The sequence below is a fragment of the Tachyglossus aculeatus genome, chromosome 5 (genome assembly GCF_015852505.1).
Source record: "Tachyglossus aculeatus isolate mTacAcu1 chromosome 5, mTacAcu1.pri, whole genome shotgun sequence".
NCBI classification, from domain to species: domain Eukaryota; kingdom Metazoa; phylum Chordata; class Mammalia; order Monotremata; family Tachyglossidae; genus Tachyglossus; species Tachyglossus aculeatus.
In genome coordinates this window covers 35,301,783-35,321,382 of record NC_052070.1, presented here as the reverse complement: position 1 = coordinate 35,321,382, position 19,600 = coordinate 35,301,783, and the positions used below count along the sequence as shown (strand labels likewise).

The 19,600-nt window shown below is 48.7% G+C and overlaps 1 protein-coding gene across 2 annotated transcripts in view; it reads right to left on the bottom strand.

The window, feature by feature from the left end:
- YBX1 (Y-box binding protein 1) overlaps nt 1–19,200 on the bottom strand; it is a 46,797-nt gene extending 27,597 nt beyond the window's left edge. The window contains exons 1-2 of one of the 2 annotated variants that reach the window (XM_038746913.1): nt 18,916–19,200; nt 9,176–9,239 (exon numbers count right to left, since the gene is read on the bottom strand). In XM_038746913.1, the coding sequence (XP_038602841.1) occupies nt 9,176–9,239; nt 18,916–19,081 (230 nt within the window). In that variant the 5' untranslated portion in view covers nt 19,082–19,200. The remainder of the gene's footprint in view (nt 1–9,175; nt 9,240–18,915) is intronic. The other variant, XM_038746914.1, reaches the window with a different exon arrangement.
- Nucleotides 19,201–19,600: the final 400 nt, after the last annotated feature.

Here is a 19,600-nt window from a genome sequence, read left to right as displayed (position 1 = left end):
TGTTTGGTTTTGTTGTCTGTCACACCCTTTTAGACAGTGAGCCCGCTGTTGGGGAGGGACTGTCTCTACATGTTGCCAACTTGGACTTCCCAAGCGCTTAGTACAGTGCTCTGCACACAGTAAGCGCTCAATAAATACGATTGATTGACTGATTAACCCGGGATCTGTGGTCAGCCTGGCGTTAAGCCTTGGCCTCGGAGGAGGGATTCAATGGGACTCTTATAGAACTGAGGCAAATATGGGCTCAAACCCACTAAATTAACAGGTACACTGACTATGACCCCCAGGGTCATAGAGAAGCAGTGTGGCTCGGTGGAAAGAGCCCGGGCTTTGGAGTCAGAGGTCATGGGTTCAAATCCCAGCTCCACCAATTGTCAGCTGTGTGACTTTGGGCAAGTCACTTAACTTCTCCGGGCCTCAGTTCCCTCATCTGGAAAATGGGGATTAAATCTGTGAGCCCCACGAGGGACAACCTGATCACCTTGTAACCTCCCCAGTGCTTAGAACAGTGCTTTGCACATAGTAAGCGCTTAATAAATGCCATTATTATTATTATTATTATATGTTGCCAACTTGGACCTCCCAAGCGCTTAGTACAGTGCTCTGCACACAGTAAGCGCTCAATAAATACGATTGAATGAATGAATGAAAGTCACTTAACTTCTCTGTGCCTCAGTTCCCTCATCTGTAAAATGGGGGTGAAGACTGTCGGCCCGCCGTGGGACAACCTGATCACCTTGTAACCTCCCCAGTGCTTAGAGCAGTGCTTCACACATAGTAAGCGCTTAATAAATGCCATTATTATTATTATTATTAGGGTCCACACCAACACTAATCCTGCTGCCTACTGATCCATGAACCAAAGAACAGGGGAAGCAGTTGGAAAGGGAAGGGGAAGCTTCAAAAGAAAGATCAGAGGATGGAACCAAAAAAAGGCACAAATGAATGCTTTAGGGCAAAAATGTGGCAACTGACCATTCTTAGGCTTATTTTTTCCTCAGTGCTATGAATGCGATCAAAGGGAGGATAGCTAAATCCTCAAGCCTCCACCTGACCTTCTTTACCAAGGAGATGTAGTTGTAGATGTAGCTTGCACAGTGGCTCAGTGGAAAGAGCGCGGGCTTTGGAGTCAGGGGTCACGGGTTCAAATCCCAGCTCTGCCAACCGTCAGCTGGGTGACTTTGGGCAAGTCACTTCACTTCTCTGGGCCTCAGTTACCTCATCTGTGAAATGGGGATTAAGACTGTGAGCCCCCCGTGGGACAACCTGAACACTCTGTAACCTCCCTAGCGCTTAGAACGGTGCTTTGCGCATAGTAAACGCTTCATAAATGTCATTATGAACACTCTGTAACCTCCCTAACGCTTAGAACGGTGCTTTGCACATAGTAAACGCTTTGTAAATGCCATTATTATTATTCCTTACTCTTGACTTGACGATTATTGACACTAACCCTGATTCCTCTACCTTAGGTTCTCTAGCTCCTCAGTCATCTCCTGCTCCCTTTGATTCCCCCTCCTGCCAACCCTAAAGCTTATTCTTTAAAGCTCCAATTCTAATCCCCTAACGTGATCATGGGCTTCTGGTGAGCATCCCATGGTCTTATCCAAAGGAGTGGGAACGCTGGCAAGAGGAGAGAAATCTTGGCAGTGGTTTGTTGGCGGGAGGCGAGAGGGGCTCTAGAGTCAAGGCAACCAAACTCAACTCCGGGAAGATCTGAAACCATTCTGTTGTCCCAGACGAGGGTGCGACGTTCAGTTTTCCTCCGAAGCCGCGGGACAAGCAGAAGCAGCTGCTGCCTTAAAACAGTTCTACAGTAAAGGAGTTTCAGGGCAAACCAGGTCCTCAAGTCATGAGGGTGAGGTTTTTTGTTTTTTTATTATTTTTTAAATCATTCATTCATTCAATTGTATTTATTGAGCGCTTACTGTGTGCAGAGCACTGGACTAAGGGCTTGGGAAGTACAAGTTGGCAACACATAGAGACGGTCCCTACCCAACAATGGGCTCACAGTCTAGAAGGGGGGGACAGACAACAAAACAAAACAAAACATTCCTTCTCCAGCCCAGCCCGCACCCTCCGCTCCTCTGCCACTGATCTCCTCACCGGGCCTCGTTCTCACCTGTCCCGCCATCGACCCCCGGCCCACGTCCTCCCCCGGGCCCGGAATGCCCTCCCTCCGCCCATCCGCCAAGCTCGCTCTCTTCCTCCCTTCAAGGCCCTGCTGAGAGCTCACCTCCTCCAGGAGGCCTTCCCAGACTGAGCCCCCTCCTTCCTCTCTCCCTCCTCCCCATCTCCATCCCCCCTCCTTACCTCCTTCCCCTCCCCACAGCACCTATATATATGTATTTGTTACTCTACTTACTTATTTATTTTATTTGTACATATTTATTCTATTTATTTTATTTTGTTAATATGTTTTGTTTTGTTCTCCCTTCTAGACTGTGAGCCCACTGTTGGGTAGGGACCGCTTCTACATGTTGCCAACTTGTACTTCCCAAGTGCTTAGTACAGTGCTCTGCACACAGTAAGCACTCCATAAATACAATTGAATGAATGAATGTGGACAGGTGTCAAGTCATCAGAATAAATAGAAATAAAGCTAGATGCAATCAATGGTATTCACTGAACTCTTACTATGTGCAGGGCACTGTACTAAATGCTTGGGAGAGTACACTACAACAGAACCAGGGGCTCATTCCCTTTTAGACTGTGAGCCCACTGTTGGGTAGGGACCGTCTCTATATGTTGCCAACTTGGACTTCCGAAGCGCTTAGTACAGTGCTCTGCACACAGTAAGCGCTCAATAAATACGATTGATTGTTCATGATGAGTTTGAGGTTTATAGAAGATGTTCAACCCACCCTGTCTGATTTCCTTTTAACCCCCTCAACTGCTAAACCAAACCATTAACTAGGTGCCACTTGGCTGCAATTAGCTTTGGTTCGGGGTGACAGTTTTTTGTTTCCAGTGGCACGTGGGGGCACAAACTTGGCCATGGCTGGCACCTCCTCCTCCACCCCCCCGGCTGCCAAGGGGCACTGGATGCCAGCAGCGGTAGACAGGCATCATCATCAATCGCATTTATTGAGCACTTACTTTGTGCAGAGCGCTGTACTAAGCGCTTGGGAAGTCCAAGTTGGCAACATATAGAGACAGTCCCTACCCAACAGTGGGCTCACAGTCTAAAAGGGGACAAGCGCCAGGGGCTGACTGACACTGCAGCGCTTGGTTGGACGCTGACCTTGCCATCAGCCCACTGTTGGGTAGGGACCGTCTCTGTGTGTTGCCAACTTGTACTTCCCAAGCGCTTAGTACAGTGCTCTGCACACAGTAAGCGCTCAATAAATTATGACTGAATGAATGAATCAGCCGCGCGGCGGACGGGCAGGCCGGCAACGAGACGGGCATATACCCCGTTCTACGAGGCTCAGAGCCAGGGGCCAAGCGGCTCTCCCCACAACCGATAATAATAATGGTATCTGTCCAGCGCTTACTGGAGAAGCAGCGTGGCTCAGTGGGAAAGAGCCCGGGCTTTGGAGTCAGAGGTCATGGGTTCGAATCCCGGCTCCGCCACTTGTCAGCTGGGTGACTTTGGGCAAGTCACTTCACTTCTCTGGGCCTCAGTTCCCCCATCTGTAAAATGGGGGTGAAGACTGTGAGTCCCACGTGGGACAACCTCATGACCTTGTATCCCCCCAGCGCCTAGAACAGTGCTTTGCACATAGTAAGCGCTTAATAAATGCCATTATTATTATTATTATTATTATCATTATTATTATTATTACTATTATTACTACGTGCCGAGCACTGGAGCCCGGCTCCCCTAACTTGCACGGAGTTGGACTCGTTGTGGGAGATGTGGTTTCTGGAGAGACAGTGGCCAAGAGAAAAAGGAACTGGGCATCGAGATCCCAGACGCCCTTCTCTAAAATACCCAGTAGCTTGTTCTAGAGCGCTGGGGGTTACATTTCTGGTGAACTCAGTGTTCAGGAAGTGACAGGAAAACTTGTGATGGGTTCTGTGTTTTTTTTTTTTAAGGCTCCACGAAATCACCTCTCTTCCAGGAAGGCTGCCCTGATGCTTTGTTCCGTTGTCTGTCTCCCCCTACTAGACTGTGAGCCCGCTGTTGGGTAGGGCCCATCTCTATATGTTACTGGCTTGTACTTCCCAAGCGCTCAGTACAGCGCTCTGCACACAGTAAGCGCTCAGTAAATACAACTGAATGAACGAATCTCTCATCTCCCATTTCTCTTCCCCGCCCACTGCTTTGCCTGAGCAGGCTGAGAGAAGCAGCGTGGCTCAGTGGAGAAGAGCCCGGGCTTTGGAGTCAGAGGTCATGGGTTCAAACCCCGGCTCTGCCAATTGTCAGCTGTGTGACTTAGGGCAAGTCACTTGGCTTCTCTGGGCCTCAGCTGCCTCATCTGTAAAATGGGGACTGAGACTGTGAGCCCCACGTGGGACAACCTGATCACCTTGTAACATCCCCAGCGCTCAGAACAGTGCTTTGCACATAGTAAGCGCTTAATGCCATCATCATCATCATCATTTGAGCCCTCACCTCCACCTTTACACTCTGCTGCTCCTTCCTATCTGTAATTTATTTCCGCCTTTGCCTCCCTCGCCAGTCGGTAAGCCATTTCTTACGACATCCCATCACGTTTTATCCAGAGGCTCACCACTTCGGAAGATCGGCCCCTAACTGCCTAACGGGGGCCTATCCGGAACAGTAAATTTAAAAACACACGTTACGGGAGAGGCACCTGTTCGGCTGACGTGGAGAATGAAGTCCCTCCTAGCCCAAAGCTTTTTTGCTTCGAGGCAAAACATCTCCCTTCTCCCCCGGCACAAACTGCAGGCAGTTAGTGACCTTTGGCAAGTGGGAGCGACACACTGATAATAACTGGGTGGAACGGGCAAACTAAAGTACAAGAGGAAAGCTAAGAACGAGTCAAAAAAGAAAAGAGAGGAGGGGATGACGACTGCTTTTTTTTATTATTTTTTTGAATCATTCATTCAATTGCATTTATTGAGCGCTTACTGTGTGCCAAGCCCTGTACTAAGCGCTTGGGAAGTTTTTCCCCCGAAGCCGCAGGACAAGTAGAAGCAGCTGCTGCCTTTAAACAGTTCTACAGTAAAGGAGTTTCAGGACAAACCAGGTCCTCTTAAGTCATGAGGGAGAGGTTTTTTTGTTTTTTTATTATTTTTTTTTGAATCATTCATTCAATTGCATTTATTGAGCGCTTACTGTGTGCAGAGCACTGTACTTAGTGCTTGGGAAGTACAAGTTGGCAACATATTGAGACTGTCCCTACCCAACAATGGGCTCATAGTCTAGAAGGGGGAGACGGACAACAAAACAGAACATGTGGACAGGTGTCAAATCATCAGAATAAATAGAAATAAAGCTGGATGCAATCAATGGTATTCACTGAACTCTTACGACGTGCAGGGCACTGTACTAAACGTTTGGGAGAGTACACTACAACAGAATGAGGGGCTCATTCCCTGCTCATGACGAGTTTGAGGTCTACAGAAGATGTTCCACCCACCCGGTCTGATTTCCTTTTAACCCCCTCAGCCGCTAAACCAAACCATTAACGAGGTGCCACTTTGCTGCTATTAGTTTTAGAAACTTTGGTTCGGGGTGACAATGCTGGCCACTGCAAAACTCGCTGCGGTGGAACAAGCGTAGACTTTTCGGATGCTGGACAATGCCAAGTCAGCTCATCCCTAAACCTGGAGGCGGCAAACGTTTTGGTGAATATCCAAAGGGCGCCGATGCGGGGAAACTGACTGTGGTTTAAGGGACTAAAAAGAACAGAAACTGAAGAATGCACCTCCTTCATATTTTACATATTTTAAAAAAAAAAAGATTCTTACCTGCCTCCAAGCCATGGAAAGCACTTGTCAGCAGTTGAGCCCGCAGGTAAAATTGGAGGAAGGGAAGTGAGAAAGAACTGAGTTGGCCCATCAATAGCCAAATGGGGACTAAAGAAACATACAGAGACAAATCTTCTCCCTAACTGAAGTGGCTCCTGAAGCTCTCGTGGTCCTTCTCATTGAAATGTACTCTCCCGAACGCTTAGTACAGTGTCCTGCACATAGCAAATGTTCAATAAATACCAATGATGGTGATAAACCTTTTCTTCTGCAGTTTTTTTTAAAAAAAAAAAACTGTTAAGTGTAGATTCACAACAGCTACTCAAAATCCTGATGCCTCCCGTGCCAGAGTTGGCCAAGTTAGCGTCTAAGCTTCTGGAACTTTTCAGCACAGTCCTCTAAAGATCATCAGTCCCTCACCACTTTTCCTCATATCCCCTAAGTATCTAGGGTCCTTTAGAAAAAAAAAAAAATCAGTGATAATCTTGTCTGGGCAAATATAAAGTTACTAAATATCTGCAAAGACGGTTTTACACATTAGCTCAAAATCTGAAAATTCAGCCCAAACCCCAAATAAAAAGCAACTGTTACAGTGAGAGAAAAATAAATGTATTTAAACTGCTAAAATAAGCCTAAAATGGGGGTCCCTGGAGCCCTGAAACTACCTATCAAGAATTAAAGCCTGCAAATCACCACTGAGGTGTTCCAGAAGCTCTAGGCTTAAAGCAACAGTTGAGTTATATAACTTTAAACAATGTTTTAAATTGAGCCTTCAGACAAACCCTTCTAAAATAGAGAAAAAAACCCTTTTTTCTATAGCAAAAAAATTTTACCTAGAGTGGCAATTTCTAACTGAACAAAATCAAAGACAGGCTGATTTTTTTGCTATCTTGCGTCACTTGAGGTACTTAAAAACTCCTATCCAGGGCTAAAGGGAAATGAAAAGCAAGAGAAAATTTGTTTACTGCTCCAACTGGAGAAATCCAAGGGTACAGATTTAACTCTTAAATGGTAAGTTTTCAGACCCATCTTAAGAGTCAGGATGACAATCCATTTATCTAATGTTTTTTTTAAAAATCTGCTCAGAACCCTTAGAATGGAATACAGTGGTTGAATAGCCAAAGAAATTATTAAACAGTGGCAAAGGAAAGAAAGGGGAAAGAGTCTCTTTCCCCACATCCCACTACCTCTGGGGGACAGCATTTCAGTTTCATTTTTCACATTGAAAATCCTCCCAAATGGTTATTCTGAACGCGGTGTAAAAGTATGGTCTAGTACCAATTTAAAGAGCTTTACATATAATTCATTTTCAACTGTCTCTTTCAATAGATAAAATCTCCCAACCAAAACCCATTTCTCCAAAGCCGAAACTAAAAAAAACCTAAATACCGTCAGATACACTTAATAGGTGAACTCACTGGACTTCACGGAAAAGGCTTGAAGATATTGGGGTCTACCAAGCAAAAGAAATCAAGTAAGCGTTGGGTCAAATAATTTTCCCTCTCTAGACTCTACCAACTCTGTTATAGTGTAAAAATAACAATTACGGTATTTGCTATGTGCTTACACCGTGGCAAGCACTGTTCTAAGCGCAGGGGTAAATACAAGGTAATCAGGTTGTCCCATGTGGGGGCTCGCGGTCTTAATCCCCATTTTACAGATGAGGGAACTGAGGCGCAGAGAAGTGACTTGCCCAAAGTCACACAGCTGATAAGTGGGGGAGCTGAAATTAGCCCACATCTTCTCTGACTCCCAAGCCGATGCTTTTTCCACTAGGCCAGGCTGTTTCTCAAGCGTACTCTCCCAAGTGCTTAGTACAGTGTTCTGCACACAGAAAGCACTCAAATCCCATTGATGATTTGGCGCACTGGTTGCCGCGTTTTTCATCTTTGCGTACACCGTTTTTCCAACCTAAAATGTCGAGCGTTTGCCAGAACATACCCTGCTTTTAAAATACAGTTTTGCAGACGGCCGTCTGGATAGAAAGCTTGCCCCAGTCCAATCCGCCTAGGCTTGCCAACTCACAGGTGCAGACACCCGCCAGGGTTACGGCCTTAAGGAAAATTATAGGAAGCTTGAGAACAAAGAAGAGAAAGGGTTGGGGGGGAGGAAAAGGAATGATCCTGTGCTGCTCCTCATCAGGAAACCCCCCAAAACATGTAACATGGATATGAACACGGTGCAGGGGGGAGAAAAATCAATAGTAGCAAGTCACACCAACCAAATATAAAGGATCTGAGTTGGGAGCACCTGATAATCTGATATTCTGATAAGTACCGACCTACCCCAAATCCCCAGGAGACACGGAAAATACAAAATAAATATTAAATTTATATATAATATTTATTTATTTATTTATTTTACTTGTACATATCTATTCTATTTATTTTATTTTGTTAGTATGTTTGGTTTTGTTCTCTGTCTCCCCCTTTTAGACTGTGAGCCCACTGTTGGGTAGGGACCGTCTCTAGATGTTGCCGACTTGGACTTCCCAAGCGCTTAGTACAGTGCTCTGCACATAGTAAGCGCTCAATAAATATGATTGATGACGATGATGTATAATTTACGTAAATATATTTATATGTAATTTATATAAATTTTATATAAAGTTTAACACGGGAAGACATCTGTGGAATCTCTTGCCCATGGCGTGGGGGCATTATAAAACGGAAGACCCTAAACCCTGTATTTCCAATTATTCCTTCAAACAGCTGATTTACCCGCTGTCCACCTGCCTTACTAGATAATAATAATAATAATAATGGCATTTGTTAAGCGCTTACTACGTGCAGAGCACTGTTCTAAGCGCTGGATCACACCACGTGCCTCAAAGTCATCATCATCAATCGTATTTATTGAGCGCTTACTGTGTGCAGAGCCCTGTACTAGGCGCTTGGGAAGTACAAATTGGCAACATATAGAGACAGTCCCTACCCAACAGTGGGCTCACAGCGTAAAAGGGGGAGACAAAACCAAACATACTAACAAAATAAGTCGGCTCCCGACTGAAGTTTCAGTTGCCACCAGCTTGCCGCGTTTCCTAAAACCCAGTCCGCCGTGCTCGGCTACCTCGGGTGACTGAAGTCGAAATAAATGAGGCGTCTGCGGACATCCTCACGCAGGGGATGAGTCAGAAATGTCAGACACCCCCCCGCTTCTGCCAAAATTTTTGAAAAGCAGGATTCAATTCTTTTTCTCGTTGCTTCCGATAACCCCGGGCCGTAAGAGTTGGTCCGGCTGGAGAGCTTGAACAGAGCGGGACGGGGAGGTAAGGGAAAGCGGGACCTCTCACCTGTTGATGAAACCATATCCATTCCTTACATTGAACCACTTGACTGTTCCCAAAACCTTCGTTGCTGAAAGAGAGAGGAAAAACTCACATTAGGCCAAGTTCTTCGGGCCCCCCGTTCCTCCTGGGGTGGCCACGGGCCCCTAACTTGCCCAACCCAACCGGACCCCCTTCCATCAATGGAAACTTCTCAGAATTTCCCCCCAAGGGCTGCTCCGCTGACCATCCCGGCCATCTTGTATCTATGAACAGTGCATGGCACATAGGAAGCGCTTAAATACCATTATTAATATTATTATTATTATTATTATTATTATAGTAAGCGCTTAACAAATACCATCATCATTATTATTATTATCCTTTGAGCCGGAGCTACAAACAATCCCCCGGGCCGATCTTCGTGGACAGAGCCTGGAACCCGGGAGTCAGAGGACGCGGGTTCTAGTCCCGGCTCCGCCCCTCATCTGCGGGGTGGCCTTGGGCAAGCCACGGCACTTAGAGAATACTAATAATAATGACGGCATTTGTTAAGCGCTTACTATGTGCAAAGCGCTGTTCTAAGAAGCGCTGGGGAGGATACAAGGTGATCAGGTTGTCCCACTTGGGGCTCACAGTCTTCATCCCCATTTTACAGATGAGGCAACTGAGGCCCAGAGAAGTGAAGTGACTTGCCCAAAGTCACACAGCTGACAATTGGCGGAGCCGGGATTTGAACCCATGACCTCTGACTCCAAAACCCGGGCTGTTTCCACTGAGCCAAGCGTGGCTCAGTGGAAAGAGCCCGGGCTTTGGAGTCAGAGGTCATGGGTTCATTCATTCATTCAATCCTATTTATTGAGCGCTTACTGTGCGCAGAGCACTGTACTAAGCGCTTGGGAAGTACAAGTTGGCCACATATAGAGACGGACCCTACCCAACAGCGGGCTCACAGTCTAGAAGGGGGAGACAGACAACAAAACATATTAACAAAATAAAATAAATAAAATGAATATGTACAAATGAAATACAGTTCTAATCCCAGCTCCGCCAACTGTCAGCTGTGTGACTTTGGGCAAACCACGACTTCTCTGTGCCTCAGTTCCCACATCTGTAAAATGGGGATGAAGACTGTGGGCCCCCCGTGGGGCAACCTGCTCACCTTGTAACCTCCCCAGCGCTTAGAACAGTGCTTTGCGCATAATAAGAGCTTAATAAATGCCATCATTATTATTATCATTATTATCACTTCCCTGGGCCTCCGTTCCCCCAGCTGTAAAATGGGGATGAAGACTGTGAGCCCCACGTGGGACAACCTCATTACCTTGTATCTCCCCCAGTGATCAGAACAGTGCTTGGCACATAGTAAGCGCTTAACAAATACCACCATCATGATTATTACTATTAGGTGGTGGGTGCGAATCCCAGCCCCGCTCCTTGTCTGCTGTGTGTGACCTTGGGCAAACCCTTTCGCTTCTCCCTCGGCCTGGAAGCCCCACGTGGGAAAGCCTCATTACCTTGTCACGCCCCGAGACTGCCTCTATTGCTGAATTGGACTTTCCAAGGCGCTTAGTACAGTGCACTGCATGCAGTGAGTGCTCAATAAATATGGAATGAATCAATTAATCGTATTTATTGAGCGCTTACTGTGTGCAGGGCACTGTACCAAGCGTTTGGAAAGTACAAGTTGGCAACATATAGAGACGGTCCCTACCCAACAGTGGGCTCAATGATGATAGTATGTTAAGCGCTTGCTATGTACATATTTATTATTCTATTTATTTTACTAATGATGTGTATATAGCTATAACTCTATATTGATGGTATTGATGCCTGTCTACCTGTTTTGTTGTCTGTCTCCCCGCCTTATAGACTGTGAGCCCGTTGCAGGCAGGGATTATCTCTATTTGTTGCTGAATTATACTTCCCAAGCGCTTAGTCCGGTGCTCTGCACAGAGTAAGCGCTCAATAAATACGACCGAACGAATGAACAAGCACTGCTCTGAGCGCTGAATGTCCCCCGGCGCTCGGTGCGAAGAGTGAGGGCTTTCTGAGAAGCGGCGTGGCTCGGTGAAAAGAGCCCGGATTTGGGAGTCAGGGGTCATGGGTTCGAATCACAGCTCCGTCATAGGTCTGCTGGGTGACCTTGGGCAACCCACTTGGCTTCTCTGGGCCTCAGTTCCCTATCTGTGAAATGGGGATGAAGACTGTGAGCCCCACGTAGGTCAGCCCGATCACCTTGTATCCCCCCCCCAGCGCTTAGAACAGTGCTTCGCACATAGTAGGCACTTAAATACCACCATTATTATTACAAAATGGGGATGAAGACTGTGAGCCCCACCTGGGACAACCTGATCTACCCCAGTGCTTAGAACAGCGCTTGGCACACAGTAGGCGCTTAACAAATACCACTCTTCTTATAAAATGGGGATGAAGACTGAGCCCCCCGTGGGACAACCCGATGACCTTGTATCCCCCCCCGGCGCTTAGAACAGTGCTTCGCACATAGTAGGCGCTTAACAAATACTATCATAATTATTATTATTCTCTGTGCCTCAGTTTCCTCATGCACAAAATGGGGATGAAGGCTGTGAGCCCCATGTGGGCCCAACTGATTGCCTTTGTATCCCCTCAGCACTTAGAACAATGCTCGGCCCATACACCACCATTTTGATTACAAAATGGGGATGAAGACTGTGAGCCCCACGTGGGACAACCTTATAACCTGCTAACTCTCCCAGTGCTTAGAACAGTGCTTGGCACATAGTAGGCGCTTAACAAATACCACCATTATTATTATAAAATGGGGAGGAAGACTGTGAGCCCCATGTGGGACAACCTCATCACCTTCTATCTAGCCCAGCACTTAGAACAGTGCTTGGCACACTGTAGGTGCTTAACAAATACCATCGTTATTATTATTATTATTATAAAATGGGGATGAAGATTGTGAGCCCCACATGGGACAACCTGATCACCTTGTATCCCCCCCAGAGCGCTTAGAACAGTGCTTTGCACATAGAAAGTGCTTAATACATATTATTATTATTATTATTATTATTCTCTGGGCCTCAGTTCCCTCATGTGTAAAATGGGGATGAAGACCGTGAGCCCCCCGTGGGACAACCTCATCACCTTGTATCCTCCCCAGCGCTTAGAATAGTGCTTGGCACAGAGTGGGCGCTTAACAAATACCATCATTATTATTCTCTGGGCCTCAGTTCCCTCACGTGTAAAATGGGGATGAAGACTGTGAGCCCCCTGTGGGACACCCTCATCACCTTGTAACCTCCCCAGCGCTTAGAACAGTGCTTGGCACATAGTAGGCGCTTAACAAATACCACCATTATTATAAAATGGGGGTGAAGACTGTGAGCCCCACGTGGGACAACCTCATCACCTTCTAACCCAGCGCTTAGAGCAGTGCTTGGCACATAATAAGTGCTTAGCAAATGCCATCATTATGATTCTTCTTCTCTGGCCTCAGTTCCTTCATCTGTAAAATGGGGATGAAGACTGTGAGCCCATGTGGGACAACCTCATCACCTTGCATCTACCCCAGCGCTTAGAGCAGTGCTTGGCACAGAGTAGGCGCTTTATCACAAAACGGGGATGAAGACTGTGAGCCCCCTGTGGGGCAACTTGATTGCCCTGTATTCACCCCAGCGCTTAGAACAGTGCTTGGCACAGGGTAGGCGCTTAACAAATACCATCACTATCATAAAAGGGGGATGAAGACTGTGAGCCCACGTGGGACAACCTCATCACCTTCTATCTATCCCACCGCTTAGAACAGTGCTTGGCACCTAGGAAGCGTTTAACAAATGCCATCATTATTAGTCTCTGTGCCTCGATTACCTCATCTGTCAAATGGGGATGAAGACTGTGAGCCCACGTGGTACAACCTCATCACCTTGCATCTCCCCCAGCACTTAAGAGTAGTGCTTGGCACAGAGCAGGTGCTTAACAAATACCATCATTACTATTACAAAACGGGGATGAAGACTGTGAGCCCACGTGGGACAACCTCATCACCTTCTATCTATCGCAGCGCTTAGAACAGTGCTTGGCACATAGTAAGCGCTTAACAAATGCCATCATTATTATTCTTATTATAATTCCCTGGGCCTCAGTTCCCTCATGTATAAAATGGGGATGAAGACTGGGAGCCCACATGGGACAACCTCATCACCTTGCATCTACCCCGGCGCTTAGAGCAGTGCTTGGCACAGAGTAGGCGCTTAACAAATACCATCGTTACTATCACAAAATGGGGATGAAGACTGTGAGCCCCCGGGGGGCAACCTGATTGCCCCGTATTCACCCCAGAGCTTAGAGCAGTGCTTGGCACAGCGTGAGTGCTTAACAAATACCATCACAAAATGGAGATGAAGACTGTGAGCCCCCTGTGGAGCAACTTGATTGCCCTGTATTCACCCCAGTGCTTAGAACAGTGCTTGGCACAGAGTAGGCACTTAATAATAATAATAATAATAATGGCATTTATTAAGCGCTTACTATGTGCAAAGCACTGTTCTAAGCGCTGGGGAGGTTACAAGGGGATCAGGTTGTCCCACAGGGGGCTCACAGTCAATCCCCATTTTACAGATGAGGTCACTGAGGCACAGAGAAGTTAAGTGACTTGCCCAAAGTCACACAGCTGACAATTGGCAGAGCGGGGATTTGAACCCATGACCACTGACTCCAAAGCCCAGGCTCTTTCCACTGAGCCACGCTGCTGAACAAATACCATCACTACTACCATAAAAGGGGATGAAGACTGTGAGCCCATGTGGGATAATCCCAGTGCTTAGCACATAGTAAGCGCTTAACAAATGCCATCACTACTACTACAAAATGGGGATGAAGACTGTGAGCCCCCCGTGGGGCAACTTGATTGCCCTGTATTCACCCCAGCGCTTCGATCAGTGCTTGGCACAGAGTGGGCGCTTAACAAATACCATCACTACCATTACCAAACGGGGATGAAGACTGTGAGCCCACGTGGGACACCCTCATCCCCTTCTATCTATCGCAGCGCTTACAGCAGTGCTCGGCACATAGTAAGCGCTTAACAAATCCATTATTATTATTACTTTTATAATTCTCCGGGCCTCAGTTTCCTCATGTATAAAATGGGGATGAAGACTGTGAGCCCACGTGGGACCCCCTCATCCCCTTCTATCGCAGCGCTTAGAACAGTGCTTGGCACAGAGTGGGTGCTTAACAAATACCATCACTACCAAAATAAAATGGGGATGAAGACTGGGGGACCTCGTGGGACACCCTCATCCCCATCTATCTATCGCAGCGCTTAGAGCAGTGCTTGGCACATAATAAGCGCTTAACACATGCCATCACTACTACCACAAAATGGGGATGAAGACTGTGGGACCACGTGGGGCAACCTGATCCCCTTCTATCTATCGCAGCGCTTGGAACAGTGCTTGGCACACAGTAAGCGCTTAACAAATGCCATCATTATTCTTCTTATAATTCCCTAGGCCTCAGTTCCCTCATGTATAAAACGGGGATGAAGACTGTGAGCCCCCCCGTGGGACAACCTGACTGCCCTGTATTCACCCCAGCACTTAGAGCAGTGCTTGGCACAGAGTGGGCGCTGAACAAATACCATCACTACTACTGCAAAATGGGGATGAAGACTGTGGGACCACGTGGGACCCCCTCATCCCCTTCTATCTATCGCAGCGCTTACAGCAGTGCTTGGCACAGAGTGGGCCCTTAACAAATGCCATTATTATTATTATAATTCTCCGAGCCTCAGTTCCCTCAAGTATAAAATGGGGATGAAGACTGTGGGACCACGTGGGACACCCTCATCCCCTTCTATCGCAGCGCTTAGAACAGTGCTTAGCACACAGTAAGCGCTTAACAAATGCCTTTATTATTATTATAATTCTCCGGGCCTCAGTTCCCTCATGTATAAAATGGGGATGAAGACTGTGGGACCCCCTCATCCCCTTCCATCTATCGCAGCGCTTAGAGCAGTGCTTGGCACACAGTAAGCGCTTAACACATGCCATCATTATCCTTATTATAATTCCCTAGGCCTCAGTTCCCTCCTGTATAAAACGGGGATGAAGACTGTGGGACCCCCTCATCCCCTTCTATCTATCGCAGCGCTTAGAGCAGTGCTTGGCACATAATAAGCGCTTAACACATGCCATCATTATTCTTATTATAATTCCCTAGGCCTCAGTTCCCTCATGCATAAAATGGGGATGAAGACTGTGGGACCACGTGGGACCCCTCATCCCCTTCTATCTTATCGCAGCGCTTAGAGCAGTGCTTGGCACACAGTAAGCGCTTAACACATGCCCTCATTATTCTTATTATAATTCCCTAGGCCTCAGTTCCCTCATGTATAAAATGGGGATGAAGACTGTGGGACCCCCCTCATCCCCTTCTATCTGTCGCAGCGCTTAGAACAGTGCTTAGCACACAGTAAGCGCTTAACAAATGCCATCATTATTATTCTTATTATAATTCCCTAGGCCTCGGTTCCCTCCTGGATAAAATGGGGATGAAGACTGTGGGACCACATGGGACCCCCTCATCCCCTTCCATCTATCGCAGCGCTCAGAACAGTGCTTGGCACACAGTAAGCGCTCAACACATGCCATCATTATTCTTACTATAATTCCCTAGGCCTCAGTTCCCTCATGCATAAAATGGGGATGAAGACTGTGGGACCACGTGGGACCCCCTCATCCCCTTCTATCTTATCGCAGCGCTTAGAGCAGTGCTTGGCACACAGTAAGCGCTTAACACATGCCCTCATTATTCTTATTATAATTCCCTAGGCCTCAGTTCCCTCATGCATAAAATGGGGATGAAGACTGTGGGACCCCCTCATCCCCTTCTATCTGTCGCAGCGCTTAGAACAGTGCTTAGCACACAGTAAGCGCTTAACAAATGCCATCATTATTATTCTTATTATAATTCCCTAGGCCTCAGTTCCCTCATGCATAAAATGGGGATGAAGACTGTGGGACCACGTGGGACCCCTCATCCCCTTCTATCTTATCGCAGCGCTTACAGCAGTGCTTGGCACACAGTAAGCGCTTAACACATGCCATCATTATCCTTATTATAATTCCCTAGGCCTCAGTTCCCTCATGCATAAAATGGGGATGAAGACTGTGGGACCCCCTCATCCCCTTCTATCTGTCGCAGCGCTTAGAGCAGTGCTTGGCACATAATAAGCGCTTAACACATGCCATCATTATCCTTATTATAATTCCCTAGGCCTCAGTTCCCTCCTGTATAAAACGGGGATGAAGACTGTGGGACCCCCTCATCCCCTTCTATCTATCGCAGCGCTTAGAGCAGTGCTTGGCACATAATAAGCGCTTAACACATGCCATCATTATTCTTATTATAATTCCCTAGGCCTCAGTTCCCTCATGCATAAAATGGGGATGAAGACTGTGGGACCACGTGGGACCCCCTCATCCCCTTCCATCGATCGCAGAGCTTAGAACAGTGCTTGGCACACAGTAAGCGCTTAACACATGCCATCATTATCCTTATTATAATTCCCTAGGCCTCAGTTCCCTCCTGTATAAAACGGGGATGAAGACTGTGGGACCCCCTCATCCCCTTCTATCTATCGCAGCGCTTAGAGCAGTGCTTGGCACATAATAAGCGCTTAACATGCCATCATTATTCTTATTATAATTCCCTAGGCCTCAGTTCCCTCATGCATAAAATGGGGATGAAGACTGTGGGACCACGTGGGACCCCTCATCCCCTTCTATCTTATCGCAGCGCTTAGAGCAGTGCTTGGCACACAGTAAGCGCTTAACACATGCCATCATTATTCTTATTATAATTCCCTAGGCCTCGGTTCCCTCCTGTATAAAATGGGGATGAAGACTGTGGGACCCCCTCATCCCCTTCTATCTATCGCAGCGCTTAGAACAATGCTTGGCACACAGTAAGCGCTTAACAAATGCCATCATTATTATTCTTATTATAATTCCCTAGGCCTCAGTTCCCCCATGTATAAAATGGGGATGAAGACTGTGGGACCACATGGGACACCCTCATCCCCTTCTATCTGTCGCAGCGCTTAGAACAGTGCTTGGCACACAGTAAGCGCTCAACACATGCCATCATTATTCTTACTATAATTCCCGGGGCCTCAGTTCCCTCATGCATAAAATGGGGATGAAGACTGTGGGACCACGTGGGACCCCCTCATCCCCTTCTATCTTATCGCAGCGCTTAGAGCAGTGCTTGGCACACAGTAAGCGCTTAACACATGCCATCATTATCCTTATTATAATTCCCTAGGCCTCAGTTCCCTCCTGTATAAAACGGGGATGAAGACTGTGGGACCCCCTCATCCCCTTCTATCTATCGCAGCGCTTAGAGCAGTGCTTGGCACATAATAAGCGCTTAACACATGCCATCATTATTCTTATTATAATTCCCTAGGCCTCAGTTCCCTCATGCATAAAATGGGGATGAAGACTGTGGGACCACGTGGGACCCCCTCATCCCCTTCTATCTTATCGCAGCGCTTAGAGCAGTGCTTGGCACACAGTAAGCGCTTAACACATGCCCTCATTATTCTTATTATAATTCCCTAGGCCTCAGTTCCCTCATGCATAAAATGGGGATGAAGACTGTGGGACCCCCTCATCCCCTTCTATCTGTCGCAGCGCTTAGAACAGTGCTTAGCACACAGTAAGCGCTTAACAAATGCCATCATTATTATTCTTATTATAATTCCCTAGGCCTCAGTTCCCTCATGCATAAAATGGGGATGAAGACTGTGGGACCACGTGGGACCCCTCATCCCCTTCTATCTTATCGCAGCGCTTACAGCAGTGCTTGGCACACAGTAAGCGCTTAACACATGCCATCATTATCCTTATTATAATTCCCTAGGCCTCAGTTCCCTCATGCATAAAATGGGGATGAAGACTGTGGGACCCCCTCATCCCCTTCTATCTGTCGCAGCGCTTAGAACAGTGCTTAGCACACAGTAAGCGCTTAACAGCCCTTTTAGACTGTGAGCCCACTGTTGGGTAGGGACTGTCTCTATGTGTTGCCAACTTGTACTTCCCAAGCGCTTAGTACAGTGCTCTGCACATAGTAAGCGCTCAATAAATATGATTGATTGATTGATATTGATTAACAAATGCCATCATTATTATTCTTATTATAATTCCCTAGGCCTCGGTTCCCTCCTGGATAAAATGGGGATGAAGACTGTGGGACCACGTGGGACCCCCTCATCCCCTTCCATCTGTCGCAGCGCTTAGAGCAGTGCTTGGCACGTAATAAGCGCCTGAACACGTGCCATCATTATCCTTATTATAATTCCCTAGGCCTCGGTTCCCTCATGCATAAAATGGGGATGAAGACTGTGGGACCACGTGGGACCCCCTCATCCCCTTCTATCTTATCGCAGCGCTTAGAGCAGTGCTTGGCACGTAATAAGCGCCTGAACACGTGCCATCATTTATTCTTATTATTCACCGGGAGGCGGCCCCGGGGGCGGCCGCAGGGGGGCGCCCCCGCGCGCGCCAGCACGCACGCGCGCGCGCGCCACCGGGCGGGGAGGGGGCGCGAGCGCGCATGCGCGGCCGCCGCCGCCGCCGCCGCCGCGTCGCGCGGGGGCCCGCAGGGGGCGCTGGCGGGCGGAGGGGGCGGCAGGGCGCAGGCGCGCGGGCAGCCCCGTCCGCACGCGCTCCGCCGCTTCGGTTAACGGTCCCCGGCCGCCCGGCGCTCACCGATGACCTTCTTGTCCCCGCCGGCGGGGGGCGCCACCGCCGCCGCCGCTGTGAGGCCGCCGCCGCCGCCGCCGGTGGTGGGGGCGGGCTTGGTTTCGGCGGGGGCGGCGTTGGCGGCGGGCGGCTGCTGCTGCTGCTGCTGCTGGGTGTCGGCCTCGCTGCTCATTGTTGCGGTGATGGTGACTGGGGCCGGCGGGTCCGGCTCCTCCCGGGGTGTGATGGTGACTAGGCCGGCGGCGGCGGCGGCGCTGGGTGGGGGGGCTGCTCAGGGCGCTCTGGGGGTCCGCTCTCCGCTCCCGCTCCCGATCGAACTGGCGAGAATGGCGGGCCGGGCGGGCTAAGCCCCCCGAGCGTCGCGGCGCGGCCCGCCCCCCCGCCGCGCTCATTGGCCCGCCGCGCCGCCGCTCAGCCCGCCCGGCCCCGGGGCGCGCTCCCCATTGGCCGGCGCCGCCAGGCCCGCCCGCGGGCGCTCCCCATTGGCCGCTCCCCGGGCGCTCGCCCCGCCCACGGGGAGGGGGGGGCCGGCGCCGGCACAGAGACCGGAAGTGAGGCTAGAGGGGAGCCGCCGCGGATCATAGAGAGCCCCCCCAGGGGGCGGCTAGAGCGGCCGCAGCCGGTCCTCCGGCGCCATCCAATCCTCCTTAGGATAACGGGGGCCTCTGCTGAGCGGCTACTACGTGACCAC